Source organism: Centroberyx affinis, unplaced genomic scaffold (genome assembly GCF_046629955.1).
Source record: "Centroberyx affinis isolate AG114_WGS23_722 - 3 ecotype Tasmania unplaced genomic scaffold, CSIRO-AGI_Caff_v1 ptg001781l_1, whole genome shotgun sequence".
In the NCBI taxonomy this organism is placed as follows: Eukaryota; Metazoa; Chordata; class Actinopteri; order Beryciformes; family Berycidae; genus Centroberyx; species Centroberyx affinis.
The window spans coordinates 250,997-272,556 of record NW_027280174.1 but is presented as its reverse complement, the minus strand read 5'-3'; the positions used below and the strand labels follow the sequence as shown (position 1 = coordinate 272,556).

General features: G+C 42.5%; 1 protein-coding gene across 1 annotated transcript in view; it reads right to left on the bottom strand.

Moving 5' to 3' along the window:
• Nucleotides 1–5,600: 5,600 nt before the first annotated feature.
• lrmda (leucine rich melanocyte differentiation associated) overlaps nucleotides 5,601–21,560 on the bottom strand; it is a gene marked incomplete at its 3' end in the record, with an annotated part of 143,115 nt that continues 127,155 nt past the window's right edge. Inside the window, exons 3-6 of the mRNA XM_071529372.1 lie at nucleotides 14,483–14,609; nucleotides 12,807–12,946; nucleotides 9,692–9,808; nucleotides 5,601–5,665 (exon numbers count right to left, since the gene is read on the bottom strand). Of these exons, the coding sequence (XP_071385473.1) occupies nucleotides 5,601–5,665; nucleotides 9,692–9,808; nucleotides 12,807–12,946; nucleotides 14,483–14,609 (449 nt within the window). The remainder of the gene's footprint in view (nucleotides 5,666–9,691; nucleotides 9,809–12,806; nucleotides 12,947–14,482; nucleotides 14,610–21,560) is intronic.

The window sequence follows — 21,560 nt, the reverse complement described above, 5'->3', positions numbered from 1 at the left end:
AGAGTGTGTGGATTCTGAAAGATTCATATGACAAGTGCATGGTGTGGAGCACACTTCAACCTCGTAGATGAACTGAAGGGCTAAACAACCTCTGAAGTCTTTCAAAGGAGAGCTAATATCTGAGAGGCAGCACACTATGTAGAGTGAGAATGAATTCAAGGGAAAGTGGAGTGTTACGCAAACCTTTTTCTCCTCTTAGAAAAGCTAAGTAAATGAGATGAAACGGAGCGGTTGGACTGGAGGCAACAAAGCTACTCCTTATTTGGTTTTACATGCGCTGTAAAACAAACGCTCTGTCAACCATCCCCTAACCACTTACCTTACAACATACCTTCTTTAGGCTAAATGCGTGTGGTGCTGGTATTATTGAAACTGTATGTTCCCTCTCTGTCACTCAAATGTGAGGCCCCTGACAGGCTAAGCCCTTAATGCACCAGATTTGACTGGTTAATCCCCTGAAAAACCATCCTTTTTGTTTCTCAGGCAGAAAGGTCGCACAGCAAGGCCTGGGTTCCTTCAGCCTATCCCGCCCGTCTTAACCCCCAACCTAAACACGCTCTAGCCCTCATCATTGGCCTCCCGCACCCCTCCTCACCTGTCTACCCACCCGCATGCATAAGCTACAAAGCTGAAGGTGTCAAGCCTACCTGTCTCAACAGCACCCCCCTTGCCTGACCTGCGGATAGCCCTCGGGGACATTAATTATAGAATAGTCTGACTTGTTGAGAGGAAAGAGACAGACAGAGACACACAGAGAGAGAGAGAGGGAGAGAGAGAGAGAGAGAGAGAGAGAGAGAGAGAGAGAGAGAGAGAGAGAGGAGCAGTAAAGGATAAGATAAATGCAGAGATGTTGTTACAGTGGCTGTCACCTCCTAATCATGTCATCCTGCTGTACAGAGGTGATGCTGAGGCTTTACTCGATCAGGTTTCCCATTCATCACCAGGAGGTTGGGGGTGGGGGGGTGGCGGTGTAAGGCAGAGTGTTAACTCTCATTTTTCCACAGGGTTCAAACTTTAAACTGCTCATCCCCTTGTCAAGTCCTAATCCCTAACTCAATTGGCCCCAGACACCGTAGAAACCAACTGAAAGCACATTAAGAGCCTAATGAAAAGACAATTAACATCACCATTAACACTTACATAAAAGTCTGTTCTCTCCCTCTGATTATGGAACTCAGACAATCATCTACGATTTGAAATATTCGGTGGCTAATCATTTAAGGTGACAACAATAAATGACAATATGTACGCGCAATGGATCTGGTTGTTCGAACAAAGCGAAGACAAAATATTTCATGGGGTTTGTCCAGCAGCTTGTGTTTCTGTTCAAGTACCACTTAAAACAGACAAGCAACAAAAAACTACTGCGTTCATTTCTAATGTTCAATGCTATGCTTGCGGGCAAAAATATAGATCTATGATAATATGTCACCGCTGTATGTGTTTTAAAGATACCGTGTGGACAGCGCTGTCTACTCGGCAGGCATGGATAGACATCGAACTGCCACCGTGTGATCAGAGCAATCTGTCCAAACAAATGGAGGCTTCTTCTTTTGAACATTACCGTGTTAGATTAGACGACTCCCGGTCATTTGATTCCCTATTGTCTCGACAGCTCCTGTTTCTAATGGACCGAGTGGGATTTCACAAAACGCAAAATAGGGAGAGGTCAATGTATTTGAAGGTTACCCCTGTCGGGGAATCAAAATAAATAACATTCAGGTGTGCTATTCTCTGTCAGGCGAGTGTCTTAATGATGCCAAGTTAACACATACTAAATAACAGTGTCTCCCTACGCACTGACAGCCTCAGAAATAATTGACCAGCGTGCTCCAAACTGAGACGCAGTAGGCAGAGAATTCAATCTTGCAGCTGACAGAACCCATTGAGCATGTCACTAGATTTTGCATTATACACAAAGCAATGTCAGGTCAGGGATGCGGCCTCCTGCTAGTTATTTGCGATTGCATCTCTGAGGGTAAATTACCTGGCTCTCCATAATATGGTCTAGTTAACTAATTTCCTGACAGCACACTGTCTCATAAGAAAAGTCTCAGATTTACTGCCTGTCAAAAACATGATGGACTGTTTTTTTTTCCCCTCTCTTCTTTTCTCCAAATGCTGGCAGCCTCTCAACTAAGAGCTCATATCCAATATCCTCTCTCAGTGTGCTGAGGACATCTCTAATTCTAGACAAAGACATACAGCTGAAAATGAACAAAAAGAAACATAACCTTATTATGTTTGAAGGCTACCAGCAGTGTGTCATTTCATCCACGAGTTCCCATGCAAGAATTACTGCAGGGGGGTTGTAAAGCAATGTAACATAGTTCTAAGCCTCTCAGTAAGAAAACAAGGAAATCCATTATCCATTATCCTGACGAGCTCTACACATTGACAAGTACACACATACAGTATATGGTGTCCTGTCATTTTGTTGTTATACACGTGTAAATCATTTACTTTCTGACAGAAAAGAAGCTCTGACAACAAAACCTCAACCTCACCAACGGGGTCACGGGGAAACCAAATCCCTCCGCAGACAAAGCCTAGTTTTACCTGCCAGAGCACGACCTGCCACTGATAGCGACACAGATGACAATAGCACATTGGTGGTGTGAAGACTGCCTTTAAGCTATACCGTGTAGGAGGAACAATACAGACTCGCATGAATACCCCCCCCACCACAGAGCTCGACAGTGCCTGTTTTAAAGTTCACAATGCCGCGCCAAGGACTGCCTATCCTTTCTTTTCTCTCTCTCTCTTTTTGTATGTGTTCCCATTCAGCCGGACGGCGTGGCCTATCGTCGTCTCGACAATGACAGTAGGTGGAAACGCTAGCTTTCATTACACAAAGTATAAATAGTGTAATCTATCAGCCCTGCCAATCAGGATGATTGATTATGGGCTGCCAGGGAGGAGAGTGACACATTAGAAAAGTTTGGTTAACAATGCCTGTAGCTGGTGCGGGGCTGCTGCCACCCAGCCCAGTGATTAATGTGTTGTCAGCCTGTAATCCCACACCCACGCTTAATGAGGCAAGAATTTATCATCTCGGCGGAGTGGCAGATGTCAGGGGGAAAGGAATCCAAGTGGCTGGAAACAATATACTTTTTCTAGCCAGCGTTTGACATGTCTGACAAGCTCTAAAAACCACAAAGAGGGCCTGTGTAAGCACAAACTTCAATGGAGGGACTTTCAGTTCTGGCATCGTCCTCTCTCGCGCGCTCCTGAAAGTCAACAACTGCTGCCGAAAGAAGACTCTATCTCAGATTTATGCTGTCCTGGGGAACAGACCCGACTGGTATAATGGATTAAAGCTCTAACGATCCAACACACTGAAAGAGGAAAAGTCCAAAGACAGCATGTTTGTGTACACTCAGGAAAAAAATAGATGGACAAGCTCACACAAATCATGAAATAAAAATTTAACTTCCATGTCAACGGTGAAAAGTAAACAAAATTGTGAGGAGTTTATAGACTGTCACCACCTCATCTAGCAGGGATTATGAGCTCTAATATTCATTAACTTCATTAATAGCATATAACCATCTGCATGTCGTAAATAACAACAACACTATTTGCATCATCTGATAAAAATCTGAATGTGGATTAAAGTGAGGCTGCCTAGATGGAGTGCACATGACAATCAACTTCAAAGTAAACCATAATGTGAGCGCTGAAATGGTGATTAATGTGCACTGTCAACGTCAACTAAAAGAGATAGGCAGAGAAATAACTGATCTCTTTGTGAGATCTAAAGTTTGGCGTAGTTCCCCGGAAACACCCAGTGGGGTAGAGGGTGAGAAAGAGAGATAGATTTCTTCAGAACACAGAAAACACAAGGCCAGCTGTCTCTCATTAGGCTAGCAGCATCTTCCTGTCACCAAAGAGACCAACAGGGAGGATCAGCTGTGATTGGACTGATAGGCCAACGCACTGGGACTCTGTACTCTGTAATAGCTAAAAGCACCATTTGATAAGTACTGTAATTGAAGTGAAGGGATTCCTTAGTGGTTATAATATTGTAGCTGGGTCTGTGTGGAACTGGTGTGGTTTTGCAGCCGTATGGCAGTGAGAGGGGGGCTCAGTTTTATAGAGAAAGAGATAAATTGTGAAACGCAGGGTTATTATGCAGAATCTACCTTACATATGTCAAAGTAATTGCTGTTGTTTAATGACACTTTGGCTTGAAGATGGAAGCGTCCTATTTCCAGGCAGTTTCCTGTATCTAAAAGGGACTTTTAAAAGCAACATTACACTGAAAAAAGTGGAAATTCCCAAAGGCTTATAACGGATCTAGCACATTTCTGGAACAATTTCCATCATACAAAAAGTAAAGGCTTTGTTACATGCCAAACCCATGCACTCAATATTATTACAATAATAAAAAGTCCACAAATACTTACATTTAACAGATAATAACAAAAAATGATGAAGACTTATGTACGCGATCGACTGATTTGTCAAAGTTTATGAAAACTTTATATCAAAAAGGGAGAGGGAGACATCTCATTATTGCTGACCAGCCTTGGCCTGCTTTCTGACAAGCCTCAAACTGCACCACTAAACACAAGAGACGTCGAGACAACAAATGCTTCACCACAGAGGCGTTCCTTCTATGTTCTGAATGCCAACAGAGAGAGGAAAATCAGTTAATGCAACCGGGCCACTCCAGCGTCTAATAAAAACCCTTACAAAAACACATGTTTGTTTTTATACTGCGTGTTTAGCCAAAAATGAATAATACATCTATCATTTTCTGTTGTGCGAGTGACGTGACACTCAGGTCACGCACCCCGTGTCTCCAGGCTTTGAAAGAGGCTGTAAATCAATCTTGGCGCTATTACTTACAATTAAATGTGCTTTAAAGTTTTACTGTGTGTTTATGATGTGCAGGGCCTAGATGATTTATGTGGACAGTGTGAGTCACTCCCTCTAATTGCTGTTGTTTTCCTGGCTTATAACCTCTGATTGACCTCTCGGCTCCAGCTGCCAGAGCGCTCAGAACTGGGCCTGTCACACTGGCCCAAACACCGGACCAGCTGATATCTCACTAGTCAAAAACCAGATACACATATACACACAAATACACACGTGGATGCATACACCACGCACAGATATAGATATACAAACACACACACACCTGAGAGAATGAACATGTGGCTCACTGGAACTATCTGGCACGAGGTACACAGCATCTTTTAACTATCATAGATACTAAACATGTCAAAACAATTTTAAACAGCTGTTTTTACGTACAGGATAAGTTGTCTTTAAAAGACAGAGAACAGCAGTGTCTCGAATGATGCAATTAACTGATAACCAGACATTATGCAAGGTGGGGGAAAAGGACATATTTGAAAGTAAGCAGATCACAATCTGTCAGCGTGTGTATTTGCCTGAACATAAAGCAGACAGGAGCCCACTATGGTTACATTTGCCCGCAACTACTACTCAATCTGTAATGCTGTCCTTACTCGACCCATATATACTGACGCAGGAATTTGTCATGAAAGAAAGAAGACATATCAAGACATATATAATAGCGGGTGGAAATACAGAATCTAGCAGACAGTGAGGAGTGGTAATAAACTTGCTTCCACAGCAATCTGTTGGGTTATATTTCCTCCCCCTGTTGAGAGCCATATTCTTTGAGTTTTCTCTGAGGACACATTTGTTCAGTAAAATGATTCAGCAAACCCACTGAAGGCACATTCACAAAGCGCTATATTGCATGCTGTTTGTTATGTTTGAGAGCTTCGGGGAACTCATAACTCTCAAGCACAGAGATGAACGTGGCAACATACTTTACAGGGTGCACTTGAGAGATTTGAACAGGAAGCAAAACAACCAACCTATAGCAAATCCTGCCTCTTTTTCCAGAGTTGCGTTGCAAAAAAAAAGCCACAATCATGCATCACATAATGCACAATCATGGGTCTAAAACCATGCAGTCTATCTTAGATTTGGACTGCTCCCTTCAGTGCAAACTTAAAATGAACTGCTGTCTGCTGCCGAGTAAAACAGGTTAGTGTCTGGGGAGGAAAAAACAGAACTGAAAAGATCCACTTGAGGACTTTCCTGGCTCTGTCACTGTCAATTCCCTTGAAGAACCGTTACCCTGCGAGCAGAGACTCATGGGACCTAGGAGCTGGCTCGAGCCACCCTGCAATGCAGTCTGCTTTGCATTATACGCAGAAGGATGTGGGAGAAAAACTTGTGTCCATGCTAGAAAATCAAGTCAAATACTTCGTCCAGGCAAAATCTAAGTGACATCCGAGGAACAGTTATACCCGCTGACGTAGCTACCAAGCTGTGCTTAGTGAGGGGGACCATGCAGTTACTTCATCCACTGTGAAACACTCTTAAACATGTGGCAAGGGAGTAAATGTTATTCTACTAGTTAAATTTGCTATGCACTTTTTTTAGCGGTGCTTGGGATCTGAAAACAGAATGTGCTGTCACAGTGTTTTGATAGACATGGTCAGTTTAACCCAAGGGTTCGGCAACATAATGTGGGCTCCGTGGCAGAGTGGAGGGAGGTGGGGGAGCCGAGCCAAAGTGTACCACATGTATTTTCCGAAAGCAGCCCAACGCAGTCCAAATGGCTCTACGTGGTTTAACGCCATTTCATTCCATGACCTCTAAGTCCTCAAAGAGAATTATCACATTATAGCATTCCAACACGCCCAATTTCCCAAAATACAGCTCAAGGCTTTTCCACTCTGACTCTGCTTAGTGTTGCGGTTTTAGGAAAACACTTCAATAGTCTCCACTGAGTTTTCTTGTTTACTTCAGGTATTTATTCATTTTTTTCCTCCCTCTCTCTCTCTCCCTCTCTCTCTCTTGCCTTTGTCTGTCTCTGTTTCTGTCCCACTACTTGTCCATTCCACTCAGAAATCCAATATAACAAAAACTCAAAGCAGAAAATTACCCCCCTCACTGTTTGAAGCAAACACCAAAACATACAGACAAGTCAGAGACAGCTCATTGTCACCCACTTATGGTGTCATGCCCACTAGTGCATGAAAAGACACAGAATCAATTAAACAAGCGACAAAATTATCCTCAGTGAGACATCTTGTCTACATGTATGAACATGGCTATTTGCCTCCTGCAGAATTACTTTGCTGCCAAAGTTTGACTCTGTGAGACGAAGGTATAGATCTCCTTAAAGATTACGACTTGATTGTTCTGTACTTGCAAATATCTTCACAGGCCTTTGTGCATGTGTATGCATATGTGTGTGTGTGTCTGTGTGTGTGTGTGTGTGTGTGTCCTCTATATATACTGTATATATGTACAGTTTTTTTGTGTTTTCTTTTTTTTCTGAAAACAACCAGCCATTCGAGACTCTGGTTGTGATTTAGGCGACATGGAAAATGTTGAGAATGTATGAAAAGTTATGCTATTCATATTGCACTAAAGACCATAACTGCTTTATCAGAACCATGTGGCGTCCCACAGTGCCATGCCATAATGGCATGATTGAAAAGGAGTTTCAACTGTGGTCACACTCCATTCTGATATGACTCAAGAGAGGTCTCCAAAGTTCAGCACTGTCTCTTTCAGAGCAAGCCCATTAACTATTCCAATACATCATGCAATGGGAATGATCTGATAGAGAAGGGGATCTTTTTCAGATTTAGTCATGAGAGGGCATGTATCACACTAACCCTCTGCTGCAGTTGCCTCTATGACCATAGTTGCAATGTATCCACTGTAGAAAAGAAATCTGTCACATAAAAATGGCTAATATCTCGGCGCAAAAGAATACGGTTCCTTTCACAGAGCTGAGAACTTTAAAATGAGCTTCAAAAAGTCAAATAATTTTACAAATAAACCACTAAATCCCTTCCATGATCCTATTTTTTTTCCCCCTCCAATACTAGTGCTAATTGAGACTCAAAGGATAGTGCGAGAGACAGCGAGACAGCTAATTACAATCCCTTGTAATGAAGCAAATGCCAGATACCATGAGCCACTGTTATGAGCAACACCCTGCTGTACCAGACATAAAAGCAAACACAAATATCTAATTATGCCATCATCTCTCCCTACTTTCCTGTTTTGTCGCAGACATCCGTTAATTGGTGACCCGCACTATTGGTCAGCCTACAATCACTCTGATGATGCAGCCAATTAGAGGCAGGAGGTACACATGGCTCACCAAGCCTGTTATAGTTGACCCATCATGTCTCATCTAACTCAAAACAAATGTTATGGAAATGCTGCCGTGACATCCCAGGGCCCAGACACAGGACATGTCCAGTCACAATTTCTGTCTTCAAACTGGAGACCCAGTCAAATGCTGCTAATAAGGAACAGTGAGTGGGACAGTCGAAAAATATGTTCTAGCGCAAAGATACTGAGTGTAATGGGAGGAAGAAGCAATTTCATCAAAGCTGCAACCTTTTACTTTGCATAGGGAATAAATAATCATATACAGTAGGTTCAAAAACACAAGCACACAAAAACACACACATCATGTCAGCTAGAATCAGTGATTATCTCTCCTTTCATCTAAGGCTGTGGCGACAAAGGCAAACATTTCTTTTTCACTGACAAGTTATGTAAATAAAATCTTATAAAGTGACTTTATCCTGCCAAAAAGCATTGTAAAGGTCCTCAGTTTCTTTTCATATAAAGTGGATGAACAGTGTTTTCATTCCACTTTCCTCCATCTACCAAACATGCCAGACTGAGGTTAAATTATTTCAATGTTTTGCTTTCTCGCTTGCCACTTGCATGAAGAATCAAGAACAAAGCGTAGCGTGAACTGACACTAAAAGAGCACACTATCTTAGCTGATTGTCTGAAACAATAAATATTTTGTTTTCCTCGTGCACTTTTAAACCCTGCACCGACTCACATGCTTCTGATTTGTCATTGGATGGCTTTGTTCTTGCTACTCCGGATCCATTTTTACCTCCCAGGCTCACCGTCAGAGCCCCGGAGACCTTGAAACGACAAAGCTTAGCTGATCCGAACAGTAAATATTTCATGACCTTACAATTACATGAAATCAAATCTTAGCAAAAGCTGTTCATGTATATTGCATTATCGGAGGGGTAGAAGACGGCGAGGGAAGAGGCTGAAAAGGGTTGAGCCGGGTACATCTATGAACCGCCCAAACTCTAATTAGTCTGTGTGGCCCTAAACAAGAGAGGGAGGAATAAGTGCATGGGCTGGGGATAATTAAGCGATTGTGACCGGCGTGTACGTGAGCTGTCACTCCGATCGCCAGCCATGTCACACTTGGCAACACAACTGCGACTGGACAGCCGCCCGTCGTCTTTGATCTGGGCTCATGCATACGGAATGAGGTCAGGCCGTGGTCACACACATCTACGCAGACACATACACACACACACACACACACACACACACGAACACACACACTTTCAGCAATATTAAAGAGTGACTACCCTCAGAGGGGAAAGAGGGCTTGGTGAGGCCTCTTTTCAAAGGGCCACAGGACCAGGACCTCTGTAATGGGAGACTGACACTCAAGCATGCACGAGAAGAAAAGGGGGATAAAAGGGAAAAAAGGAGATGGGAAGAGGGAATGAATGTGACAAATCCACCCAAGAGCGTGTTCCATGGACTTCAGAGGGAGGACTATGTTAAACAACTTTAAAAAAAAAAAAAAAAAAAAAAAAGCTTAGCCTAACTTACAGTTTCAGACTTGGGTTTGACCACTTTCATGAACGCTCCTCTTGCCGTCGCCTCCATCACTTCTCTCTTGGTCACTTTCCGGGTGTCCAGAAACTTCAGCTGAGGCAACTTGTGGAGAACAAAGAACCTGAGAGAAAAGAGAAGACAAATGCAGCTTAAGATGTGTTATACTGTTGCCTTTAAAAAGTCTCCTTGCAGGCCTCCTCCTTGCAAATAATTAAATAAATACAAAATCTAAGCAGCTATTTGTGTAAAGCGTGATATACTAATCAAAATGACATGAATTCTAATATGTAAAATGCACGCATCGACAAAACTTGAAAAGGGGCCTCGTTTACTCCGATTTAATGGTGATGCAGATTTAATGGCGATGATATCTCCTTGTATGTAATAACCTTCAAAGCTGATAAGAATAAGGACGACATATAAATAGCACGAAAGGAGATACAACCCGTCTGCCAGAGCTGTCATTCCGGCAGCATCACAGATATCTCTCTAAGCTTTCAGACACACTCTGTCTTTCATTGGGAGGGAGAGAAACGTCAAGAGATAATGGTTGGAATACATAGATGACAACAGATCCTTTCACAGGCAGGCAGGGATAGAGGAACCAGTATGTCAGGGCCGAGCTGGCAGCCAAAAAGGACACGCAGGCAGCACCTAAGTGGAGGGTGAGAAAGGACGTGGATATGGGCACAGACAAGACCTGTGTGCGCAGGGAGCCGTGACAAATTGATGATGGCGATGGTGATGAGGGGAGATGGCAAAACCGGTGTCAAGTTTTCAACACCTGAGGATTATAAGGAGGGGATGCAGGGAATTGCGTTTGGACTGACATGGAACTGAAAATATCTCACTACAAAATGAAAAAACAAACAAATAAATCTTCAGATATTATTTCACAGAAACATAAAATAGAGGCGTTAATGGTAGAAAACAGGGGATAAAAACAATAAATATATTACACGACCCTTACTGACGTCTTAAAGCAACATTATTACAGGGTAAAGTGACCTGCTCCTAACCCTAATAAGAACTCCTTTTTCTGATGAGAGCTCCAGCACTCAAATCCACAAGGACCCGTTCCCTTCCCGCGTCTCTCTCCCTGTAAAGGACTATGTTCGGGGCATTTCTATGATGAAATGTGAAGATGCCCTTGGGAGACATGCAGAGAGGTTATTCTCCATAGGTAACCTACCATCACAGGGTCAGAGCGGATGACAAGGCTCTGTCAGCCAGTGGGGATATTAATGATTCAACCCAACCACAGAGGGAGGAGAGTAGAGGGCCAGGGAAGACGGGGGAGGGGGAAACAAGTGGAAAAATGTCATATACTTTATTGCGACAACACCAAAGATGTGGCGACAACAGTAGGAACTGTGTGTACTTGAAAATGATTATTTTGGTGCAATCACTAAAAAAAAGAGTTGTACAAATTACTTTTTAACCAAGATGAAAAACTAAATCATGTAAATTAAAAAAATTTAAAAAAATCATCCCATTTTACTTACTATTACACACCATGTTAGATAGCCTAAACAAATCTTAACAATGACTATTTATACCATGGAGCAGTGGGTCCTATTTATTCTGCAGCTGCACTTGTGGCATTTGAACAGAAAGGTTGAGTGAACACAAAGTGCAGCTGATGGTTGAGGCACCTCAGGCAAAACTGTCCATCCATGGAGCTCTTTGATCAGCCCACGACAGGCGATAGGACGAACTGATAACTTCTCGCAAGATAAGGTGTAAACATGTCACGTAACAATATGCTTTAAGCAGGTCACTCTTACCTCGCATATGTTGCAGAGACAGAGACATATGCGAAAAGTTTGAGTTACTTCCCTTGTCACAATATTTCTGGATTTCTCAGACAGACAGCGCGTGAGGAGACAGTGCGGCCTGAGCACAAAGCTGCATAATCAGTAGCCATGGTGGATGTCTGCTATTACGGCTTGAACCCCTTTGTTATTGTAGTACCTCAAATGGCCACTGAGGACATGCAGGGTTGGCTAACATCAGGACAACCTCCCCACAGACTTACAGTACTGTGTGTATGCATACTATATTTCCATGTCATTGGACTAATTGGGGCACCGATGCAACGCACCAGTGTACGCATTTCACTTGAGAGACCAAGAGCACCCGAGGCATGGGGCTGGGTATTTATTGCCCAAGGCCAGTGCTGTCACGACCTGCACACTGCCTAACCTTGTCAGACATGAAATCTGCATCACGCTCAAATTGATGTTTTACTATGTGACACATTATGAATATTACATTACAGGGCCATAGACATTGTCAGTCAAAACAGAACAGCTTTCCTCACCAGTAAGATAAGCATGTGAGGGGAGTTGAGAGAGGGAGCATGGGAGGGGGAGTGGGAGTGGGAGTGAGACAGAGAGAGAGAGAGAGAGAGAGAGAGAGAGAGAGAGAGAGAGAGGGAGAGGGAGACAGAGAGAGAGAGAGAGAGAGACAGACAGAGAGAGAGAAGAAAGACTGTTCAAGAAAGGCTTGGGTGGTAAATGATTAATAGGCAACACAGAGTCAGAAACAAGCACTTAGGGCTAAAACAGACAAAAGAGAGTATGCTTTTCGCCTTTTATCGCATTTCATGTAAAGGACCCTGACAAATGGTGGTCATATTGCATGGCTTGAGGCCTAGCTTGATGTTTAATGCATCATCTGCTCTGGTAAGGCAGGGTAGTAAACACTCATTTGTGGTGGTGACTAGTCACACATGAAATCCATTTTGCAAACCGGAGTGTAGAGGGGCCAGTTGACAAAGCTTTTAGAGTGATGTGGTTGAATCCACAATCTACTTGTGAAATGGAGGGGGCTGGATGTGGAAAAAAAAGAGCATCTAAAAAGCCATCACTTACAAAAAAGCTATTGCTCTGAAAAAACTCACTATTTAAACTATCTCCGTAAACAGATAAACAGACTAGAATATTAGATTAATACTAGAAACACACCAGAATATTATCTCTCTATCTATCTATCTATCTATCTATCTATCTATCTATCTATCTATCTAACTATCTATCTAAGTATAAACAGAGCAGAATACTAGCATTCCGTATTTACGTGTGACATCATCACTGTACGCCAGCTTAGCAACTGACCTGTATCTCTGGTAGTCGTCCTCGTCCTTATCCAGGCTGACCAGCTGGTTGGGGCAGGCCTCATTTCCCAGCAGACTTAGGTACTCCAGTGCCGGGGTCACATCAGCCAAATGTTCCAGCAGGGCCTCGATATCAGTCAGGTGTCAAAGGGCGGATGTCAAGGACCTAGTGCTGTTAATTACATTAGCATTTACTACCCCCACACCCCCCCCGGCCCGCCCGCACTAAAACATGTCACTGTCAAATTTACCGAGGCGCTCAAAGGGGCTAGTCACTGGCTTTGTGAGAGTGGGCAGACAGAGGGGCAATTTAAGGTGCAGGGTTTGGCATATAGTAGTGACACAATTTGGCTGTTGCTCTCTCTCTCTTTCTCTCGTTCTCTTTCATTTCCTAGGTGGCCGGGTGCAGAACAGTGACAAAATGATGGATGCCCTGTGGTTCAAACAGTCCGTGCTTCCCAGAGCCGTGCTGTGGAAAACTTTTGCGAAACGTGGAAAAAACAAACAGCCCCTAAGCAGGCACATTCATCACTAATACATTCACTTCTTTGGAAAATTGAGCCCCAAAGTGTCAAAATACAACTGCACTAATGCAGTACTCGAGCTTTAAAATGGCACTGTGCCACGACAGGATGTACATAATTGGCCTATTAGCATGTGCCGACCACTTCACAACCAAACTCAGCACAGAGTCCCAGACGCACACTTCAAGGAGCCCCAGTTTTAATGTTGACTCTGGAAGTGTGTGTGTGTGTGTGTGTTAGTGTGTGTGTATGTGCGTGTGTGAGAGAGAAAGAGAGAGAGGGAGAGAGAGAAAAACAGAGATAGATAGATAGAGAGAGAGAGAGAGAGAGAGAGAGAGAGAGAGAGAGAGAGAGAGAAAGAGAGAGAGAGAGCATCATTACCCTCTAGGATCTACACAACCAGAGGAAAACAGGGCACATTGCTAAACCTGTTCTGAAGCTAAGGGAGGAAGTTCACACATTTTTGACTGATCATAAACAGCCGTGCAATGTGTCTATGTCTTGAATTTAGGGTGGCTGTGTAGAGTTCTGGTTTAACAGGTTTTGCTTTAGGTGGTAAGTAGGACACACTGAGCCACTGTAACCCATGAGTCAAAATGTGAGAATCGTTCTAGCATCTTTAATAATACAAATAAATACATTAATGCATTTTATTTCAATTAAATAAAGCGGGGTAATAAGGAATTATATATCTGATGCATAATGTGAAAAATCTTGAATGAGTAGTTTTTTTAATATAATTTAATATAATTGATTTTCCAGGACAGCAGGACATACTGTGCGCTGGATTATTCTCTCGTTCTTGGGATGTAGTTTATATCAAACACCTTTTATTCCCTCTCAACATGAAAACACCTTTATTATGTTGACTCTCAAGTCTGACTCCACTAGAGGTCCCTGTGGTTCAAAAACTAGTCCTCTGGTGGAGCTCTGTGACAACAAGTCCTCTTTTGTAACACATTATGTTCACTGCAAAGACATGACGTTAAAAACCGGTTCTTCCAGACAATAACAGATATGAGGACAGAAATACACATGCAAAATAAAGAGCTAATTCTAATAGCTCTGGGCATAATCTCTGTGTACACTGTGAGACGGCGAACCAGAATGAGACGGCAGAGAGAAGGAGCGAGTGCTTTGTTTGAAAGGATATTTGGTTCTTATTGAGTGTCAGGGTGTGGAGGTTGGGTAACCTGGGCAACCGGAGGTCATTTCCGAGCAGATTGTTGTCGACGACCAGCTCTTCCAGCCCAGTGAACACTTTGAGGCCCGCCAGTGACCTGCAATGATAAGGCAACAGGAAAAATGATATGGCCCTAAATCTGGTGAGCCATTATTGTGCAGAAATAAATATTTCAGCCTCTCTCTTTCATACGCTGGGAGAGTGTGGGTCTGGGCCTGTCAGGGAAGTGAATGACAAGAATTAGTGGTGCTGAGCTCCCCTGGCATGGCGAGGCATCCTTCAGCGGCTGGCAGGATGAGGGATGGGGGTCACTTGTGAGTAGCCAGGATTCAAAACAAAAGGCTTCAGAAATGCGGCGGGCAGGATGAATTTGTCAATGTCTTGTGCCTTGAGGCGCCCAGTTTCGCCTGACCCTAACCCTCCATTCCCAAGACAAATCACTCTGTCACAGTTCACCTTCACTCCCCAGACACAAATTTAACTTGTCATCCATCATTTTCACAGTGGAACCGGAATACACTCGCAATCACAGATGGAATGGAAGGGAAACTTTTTTGCAACTGCTCCGCCATGGGGGTTAGCTTCAGATTTTAACATCAAAGGACTTGTTTTTTTTTGTTTTTTTTAAAGGAGGAATTCTGTCTTTCCGATGGTTTTTATGACGCATTGCAAAGAGAGGTGAGAGGTCATCTTTCCCCCTCTCTCTCGCTTTCTCTCTCTCACACACACACAAACACATGCACACACAAAAAACACACATTCACACAGGCATAAAAATGATGGAGGGTGGTGTTAGGAGTAATGTTAGGGCCCTGCAAAGTTCAAGTCGTGGAAGGTGCACAAAGGCAATGTGTGTGTTGTCTAATCCTTCACACTGTCAGCATGCCATGTTAAAGTGTCCTGGGTGACTTCATTGACATTTAAATCTGCCAGGACCTGGCTCAGACTGCATCCTTCTCAAGAACTGTTTCTCACAGTTCACACAACAGGTTGTAAAGAAAAATATTCTAAATGACTTACCTGAGTACATAATAATTAAATAGATAAGATAATGCAAACATACTATTTTTAATTATCAACTATAATTGACTATACTAGTTCTTTGTTTTTTTATTATTATTACCAATATCAACTCAGAGTAGTTCCAGTTTCAATTAAAAAATTACAGAAGTTTGTAGTTTTTAAAACAGACAGACAACCTTGACATTATGGCTATGAATTCCAGTAAACAATGTCATATTGCTGCATGACAATCTCAAGGTTCAGCAAGGTCTAAAAAAGCAGCAGTGTGTGAACTAATACTACTCCCCAGCTCTGGTTAGTGTCAATGCCATAATACACACCGCCGGGGAGGTAGGCTATGTAAATATAACACCCTTATCATGACAATCTGCAAATGGATGGCAAGGAGCAGTAAACAGCGTAGGGGGGAAAACATAATGTACAGTCACATTCATCATGGAAAAGAAAGGACATCATGACAAAGCAAGCAAGAAGAAAGAAAACAAAATGGAAGAAGAGGGGGACAGTCACACTGACTATTATATTATATTAGAATATAATGTGGGGTATGACAATAGGCCCAGAGAGACCTTGACTTGGGCCAACTGATTGGTCAGTCAGTATCCCAATTGGGCAAGTGCCCCAAAAAAATCTTCTGGTATTGGTATTTTTCACCAAGGGATAAGCCTGTTATTGTTGCCTCTCTGCTCTGCCATTGGCCTACTCTCCTCTCTGTTGTGCTTTTTCTGACCAATCCGATTGGAAGCCACCTAGACATAGTCATGGATCCGGAAACAGAGAGATGTGTGGAGCGGACATATTGGTGGCTACTTTGAAGTGCAAAGCAAAAACCTAAGATGTCTCTTTCGTTGTGAAAGGTTTCCTTGGGTTGAAAATGACAAATCAACCATGATTTTTGGGTAAGGAGGACTGAGCTGCCTCATTTCTAAAGACATCAACATTATTGCAAGCACACACTCATTCCCACGACAACAGCCGACAGCACCTAGCCGGTATGTTGGCAAAGCCGCTAGCTGACAACCCCTTATCAGCTCTGATTAATGCATTGGCAAGATGGCTGAATGTGGAGACTTACCAGCTTCATGAATTTCCACTCTGGTTGTTTGTTTTTTGGCTCATCTATTAATATAATGAGTGCAACAAGTGCCAATTTATACTTTGGAATTGTACAGAGTTGTACAAAAATTGTACATTTCAAAACTATTCACAATCAGTTTTATACTTTTTTGTTGGTTGTTTTCGGTTTGTTGTATATTGTGAACATTTTAAAGTAATAACTACTTAAAATCATGAAAAAGTGCTTATTTTCATTTTTGCTTGCTGGGCCAGTGAAAATTTACTAAGGGAAAGTAGAAGTCTGACCTAGTGGCCCAATTGGGCAAGAGGAAAAATTCTTAATGTTGAACCCTGTGGAAATTCACCAATACATGCAAATAATCTGTGAGGATAATCAGCATACATATGTTGTTAGACACGTGTGTACCGCATAGCAGAAACATTATTTCAAGCTGCAATAGAGGCAGTTAACTAACTATTGCCACCTGTGTGTGTGTGTGTCTGTGTGTGTGTGTGTGTGTGTGTGTGATGGGCTGCAGTCCTGTGGGTTATGTTATTAGCTGCTCGGTTAAAGGGAGCCGCATGGCACAGAGGGGAGCCTTATTAATTGTTGTTTTCATGTCACCACTGCTGTGTGCACTGGCTGATTTAATCAGTTAAATTCACAGCCAGGGGAGAGCCACTGAGTCCCATCCAGCATTAACTACAGTGCAGGGATTGAACTTCTAATAGTCTCCAGCTTTCTGTGCGCTCTCTGCAGATTTCCATAGTTGGTTTCATTACTTTTTATAAGCTTTCTTGTTTTAATGTGGGACTTGGAAAACTAACAAAGTTTAAGCGGTGCAGTAAAAGTACTTTACTTCCAAAAAATGAGCAGCTCTTGCTTTTAACAAAACTAATGAGTGTAATTGACTTGAGTCCCAAAGCTGCAGATATTTGGTAAATGGAAAACACAAAGGCAACACACAAGCTTACAGTAAATATGCATATATGAACCGTTACATACAGATTTCTATACCAAAATTTGGTACTTAATTGTAAGGTATTTTGCAGATTTAAATTGTTGGTTTCTTACTTTTTTGCTACAAACTATGCTGGACTACTTTTCACATTTCTGTGCTCTGAACTTGCTATACTCTGGACTAAATAATAAATGAAATAATAATAAATGGACTAGATAAGTTTGCACTGTTTCTGATCTGTACTCATGTCTGTACATTCTCTGCATATAAATCAGTACATATCTCTGGACACTTTCTTTGTGTATATATACTACCTCTACCCACAAATGTTGTGATTATGATAGTGATAACAGTGATAACAGACAATAATGCATCTCATCTTGCAATGCAAAATCTTGCAAAAATCGTATTTTATATGATGTAATCACATATTGTTTGTATTCATATTTTGATTTCCCTCTCATTTGTTATTTTATGTCATTTTTACACATTTCATATCTTTTGCATATTACGCTAATATAGTACACATATTTCATTCATTTTGTCTTTGTCCTGATAAATTTTACTGCTACCGCTGCTATTTTACACATTGTCTTAATGCTATAATCCATACCTTAACATACAGTAAATATTCCAGTGTATATTTATATAACCCTCTTGCTATATTGACAAATTCTGCTGAGCATGGTATGATTCTTTTTCAATAAGCGAACAGCATGTACAAATGCTGCATAGAAAATAATTTACTCACACATCACATTGTATAATTTAATTCAGCAGAAACATGGATTGAGAAAAGCATGATTCTCTAACTGGTGTCATTTTTTTTAGGTATCAGAACTGGTTTTGGTGTTAAAAAAATTATACTCAGAGTTTTAATATGTAGATCATTACACATTAGTTTAATAGCGTGTATGTGTGTGTCTGTGTATATGCATGTGTGTGTGAGAGAGAGAGAGGGAGAGAGAGAGAGAGAAAGGGGGTAGCTTTAACGAGGTGAAGCAATGAATCCTCTCCTTGTTAAGATAATTATGATCAGCCTCATTGTCAGAGCTAATACTTCACCCGGGCTGTCTTTACGCTATGACTACCACTTAGCCTGTGTTAGCTCACCGTCATACATCATACAGCCATGTGTGCATAAGAGTGTGTGTGTGTGTGTGTGTCCTGGTGTGCTGAAACACCGTAGTGCATGTATTGTACGTGTTCATACCTCTAACATCACTCCACTAAGATCCTATCTACCACATATCTGATTTACATACACTAACATCCAGCAGGAGCAGAGACTAACCACAGGAAGCAGGATAGGATACAGGAAACCAGACAAGGACACTGGAGAGGAGACACTGACCCAGAGAAGAGCAGACATACACTGCTAGATCAATAGACTAATACTAATGCAGACATAGTGATTGATAAACCACTGCTGACAACAGAGGGAAGAAAACTCTCGACCATTATTGGCTAAAATGTCAGTCACTCCTGCCAATGGCGTGCGCTGGTGTCGTGTCAGATATCCTCAGGCAACAAATGAGAAATGGAGGACGGCAACTTCACCTCTTCTACATGTGTTACACAGTCTCCCTTCTTACTTCTACTGCTTGTGAAACTACAGCCTAAATGAGTCAAACTCCAAATTTGACTGGGCTATATCATGCCAGATCTATATTGTAAAATAACCCCAAGACCCCCCTCTGTCACTAAAACATCCAAACACTGGGGTGCAATCCCAGCAGCCAGCACTGCAATACTAACAAAGTTCCTGAGTCTCTTTTACTGATGTGATCAGGGGGAAGTGAGTGATATTAAAACACACACACACACTGAAAAGCAGGAGGTTGCGGGTGCGTTCCACAGTTGATGCTGATGTCCCCTCAAAGGTTGCTGTGGTGCAGAGAAGCGATGCACTCTTATTTCAATAGGAAGGCCAGGGCTGGAGAGTGACAGGCAAATTGACGTCCTGTTCAGAGGGCAACAGATAAATGTTTGATGAATTGGCCAATACTGGGGCCGTGATGGCCTTCATATGTGCATAATGGACTATCCAGAGCACACTTCAGATTGCCTGCCAGGATAAGGCAGTGTAATGAATGGGATAAGGGAGTAGGCCTGGGAAACCCAGTATCTGGACTGGCTTTAATAAACTTAATAAGAAAGCTGAATAGGGAGGGAGGGACGAGGGGGGGGCAGGGTTGGGGGGGGTCTGTCTGTCCATTTGTCTGAAATAGTCAAAAATGAGTTATTGTGATGGATCTTGCCACTCTCTAATCAACTGTCGGTGAGTGTGAAAGGTAAAGAATGGTAACATGTTATGTTATTCAGGTTTGTGACAACAATGGAACCTGATGCAGATTAAAATATAAACAAAGGACAAGGATATACTCCTATTAGTAGACTAAGTCTCCATAATAGAGGTTCAACGTAGCTGTATTTCATCACTCTAACCCACAAAATCACAAATAAACATCAAAAAATACCAAAATACAGCATAAATACACTATCAGGATTAACTCATGGTAAATAAGGAATTATCTGTAAAGCAAATTAATGCCCTGCAACCCCCCCCCAAAACCCCCAACATCCCACCTACCACCTCCACACAGTTCTGATCAGGTCTGTTCCAGAGCTGTTCCCTCCAGCTATAGTCTACGGCCTATACACGTCTGTATACATGTATCTCTGATGGCGATGGTGAATTAGACTGTCATTATCTGCCTCTATCTCCCCCCAGCCCTCTTTCTCTTTCTCTCTCACATGTAGACAGTCACGGCTCAGTGTGGCACTCTCTATGTTGCCAGGCCTCAGGTGGCAGTCATTTAAAGATCACACGTCCAGGACACACATAGCCCTCCCTGAATGCATGTCAATTCACACATGGGAAGAGGATTACACGTCTCCTCCCAGGCAGCTGCAAATTACTATTAATGGCAATGCAAATCATTAGAGTACGTTTGAGGCCGCCGGCAAATCTCTTCTTTATGTGCGTTCACTCTTAATCTGTTTTGAATATTGCGCTATGCTTGCTCCTGATAGCCTATGTGTAAAAGCATCACTAGCTACAAAGACATCAATTGGAGGTGGCATGTCAGATTGAACTTTGCATAGGGTTACATCATTTACAAAAACATCTCTTTTTAGAGAGCATAAACAAATTCAAGCAAGAAGAAATCTGTGAAATACAATTATCAAAGTTCTTAGTTGATATAGAAGTAAAATATTACCGCTTATTACTTAATGATATATGGGCTTATTGTGTGAAAGTGCAGATTAAGTTGTGGAAAACAAGGGCCCTACATCACGGTGTGTCTATCTAACATTTAAAGCTAGCTTCTGTGTGTTTGCATGATAAAACCACTGTGGTTCCTGTAGCGTTTGAGTTATGGACTACCCCCGTGGATATCCCTGCTCTCCCTGCTGAGTGTGTGAGGTTAATATTCTCTCCCAATGTCATTAGCGCTGGCAGAGGGGCTGATAGCTCTGTGAATCAGACAGGGACTGATCCCTTCAACTCACACACACACAATCCCCCCCCCCCACACACACACAAAGAGCCAGGGCCAGACCACATCAAAGCCACTGTACTGAGGTCAGTGTAGCCTGGCCTCATGCCTCCCCTTGCACCTCCATCCCCTGTCTGATTAATGACCCTGGATCAACCCTGGCCCAGGGATAAGGACTTGACAGACACTCCTGTCAGGTCCGACCTCATAAGCCTGGTTTGACCCTGGTCTGGCCCGGGCTAAAGTTAAGCTCCAACAATGACCTGATTGAGAAGTAGAATATGAGAAGAGAGGTGCCTCTTTGGCAGGGAGGACCGAGGGGGACGGAGAAATAACTCAAGAAAGGCAGATGTCTGTTTTAAAGTTTCGTCTACACAATGATGTCTGCTGCATGGCTGGTAAGAATGACAGTTGCTTCCCTTGTGCAACACTAAATGGTATTGAGAGACACCCTGTGAAATAGATCAACATCAGAGAAGGGGGTTGTACTGTATGTGTGGTGAA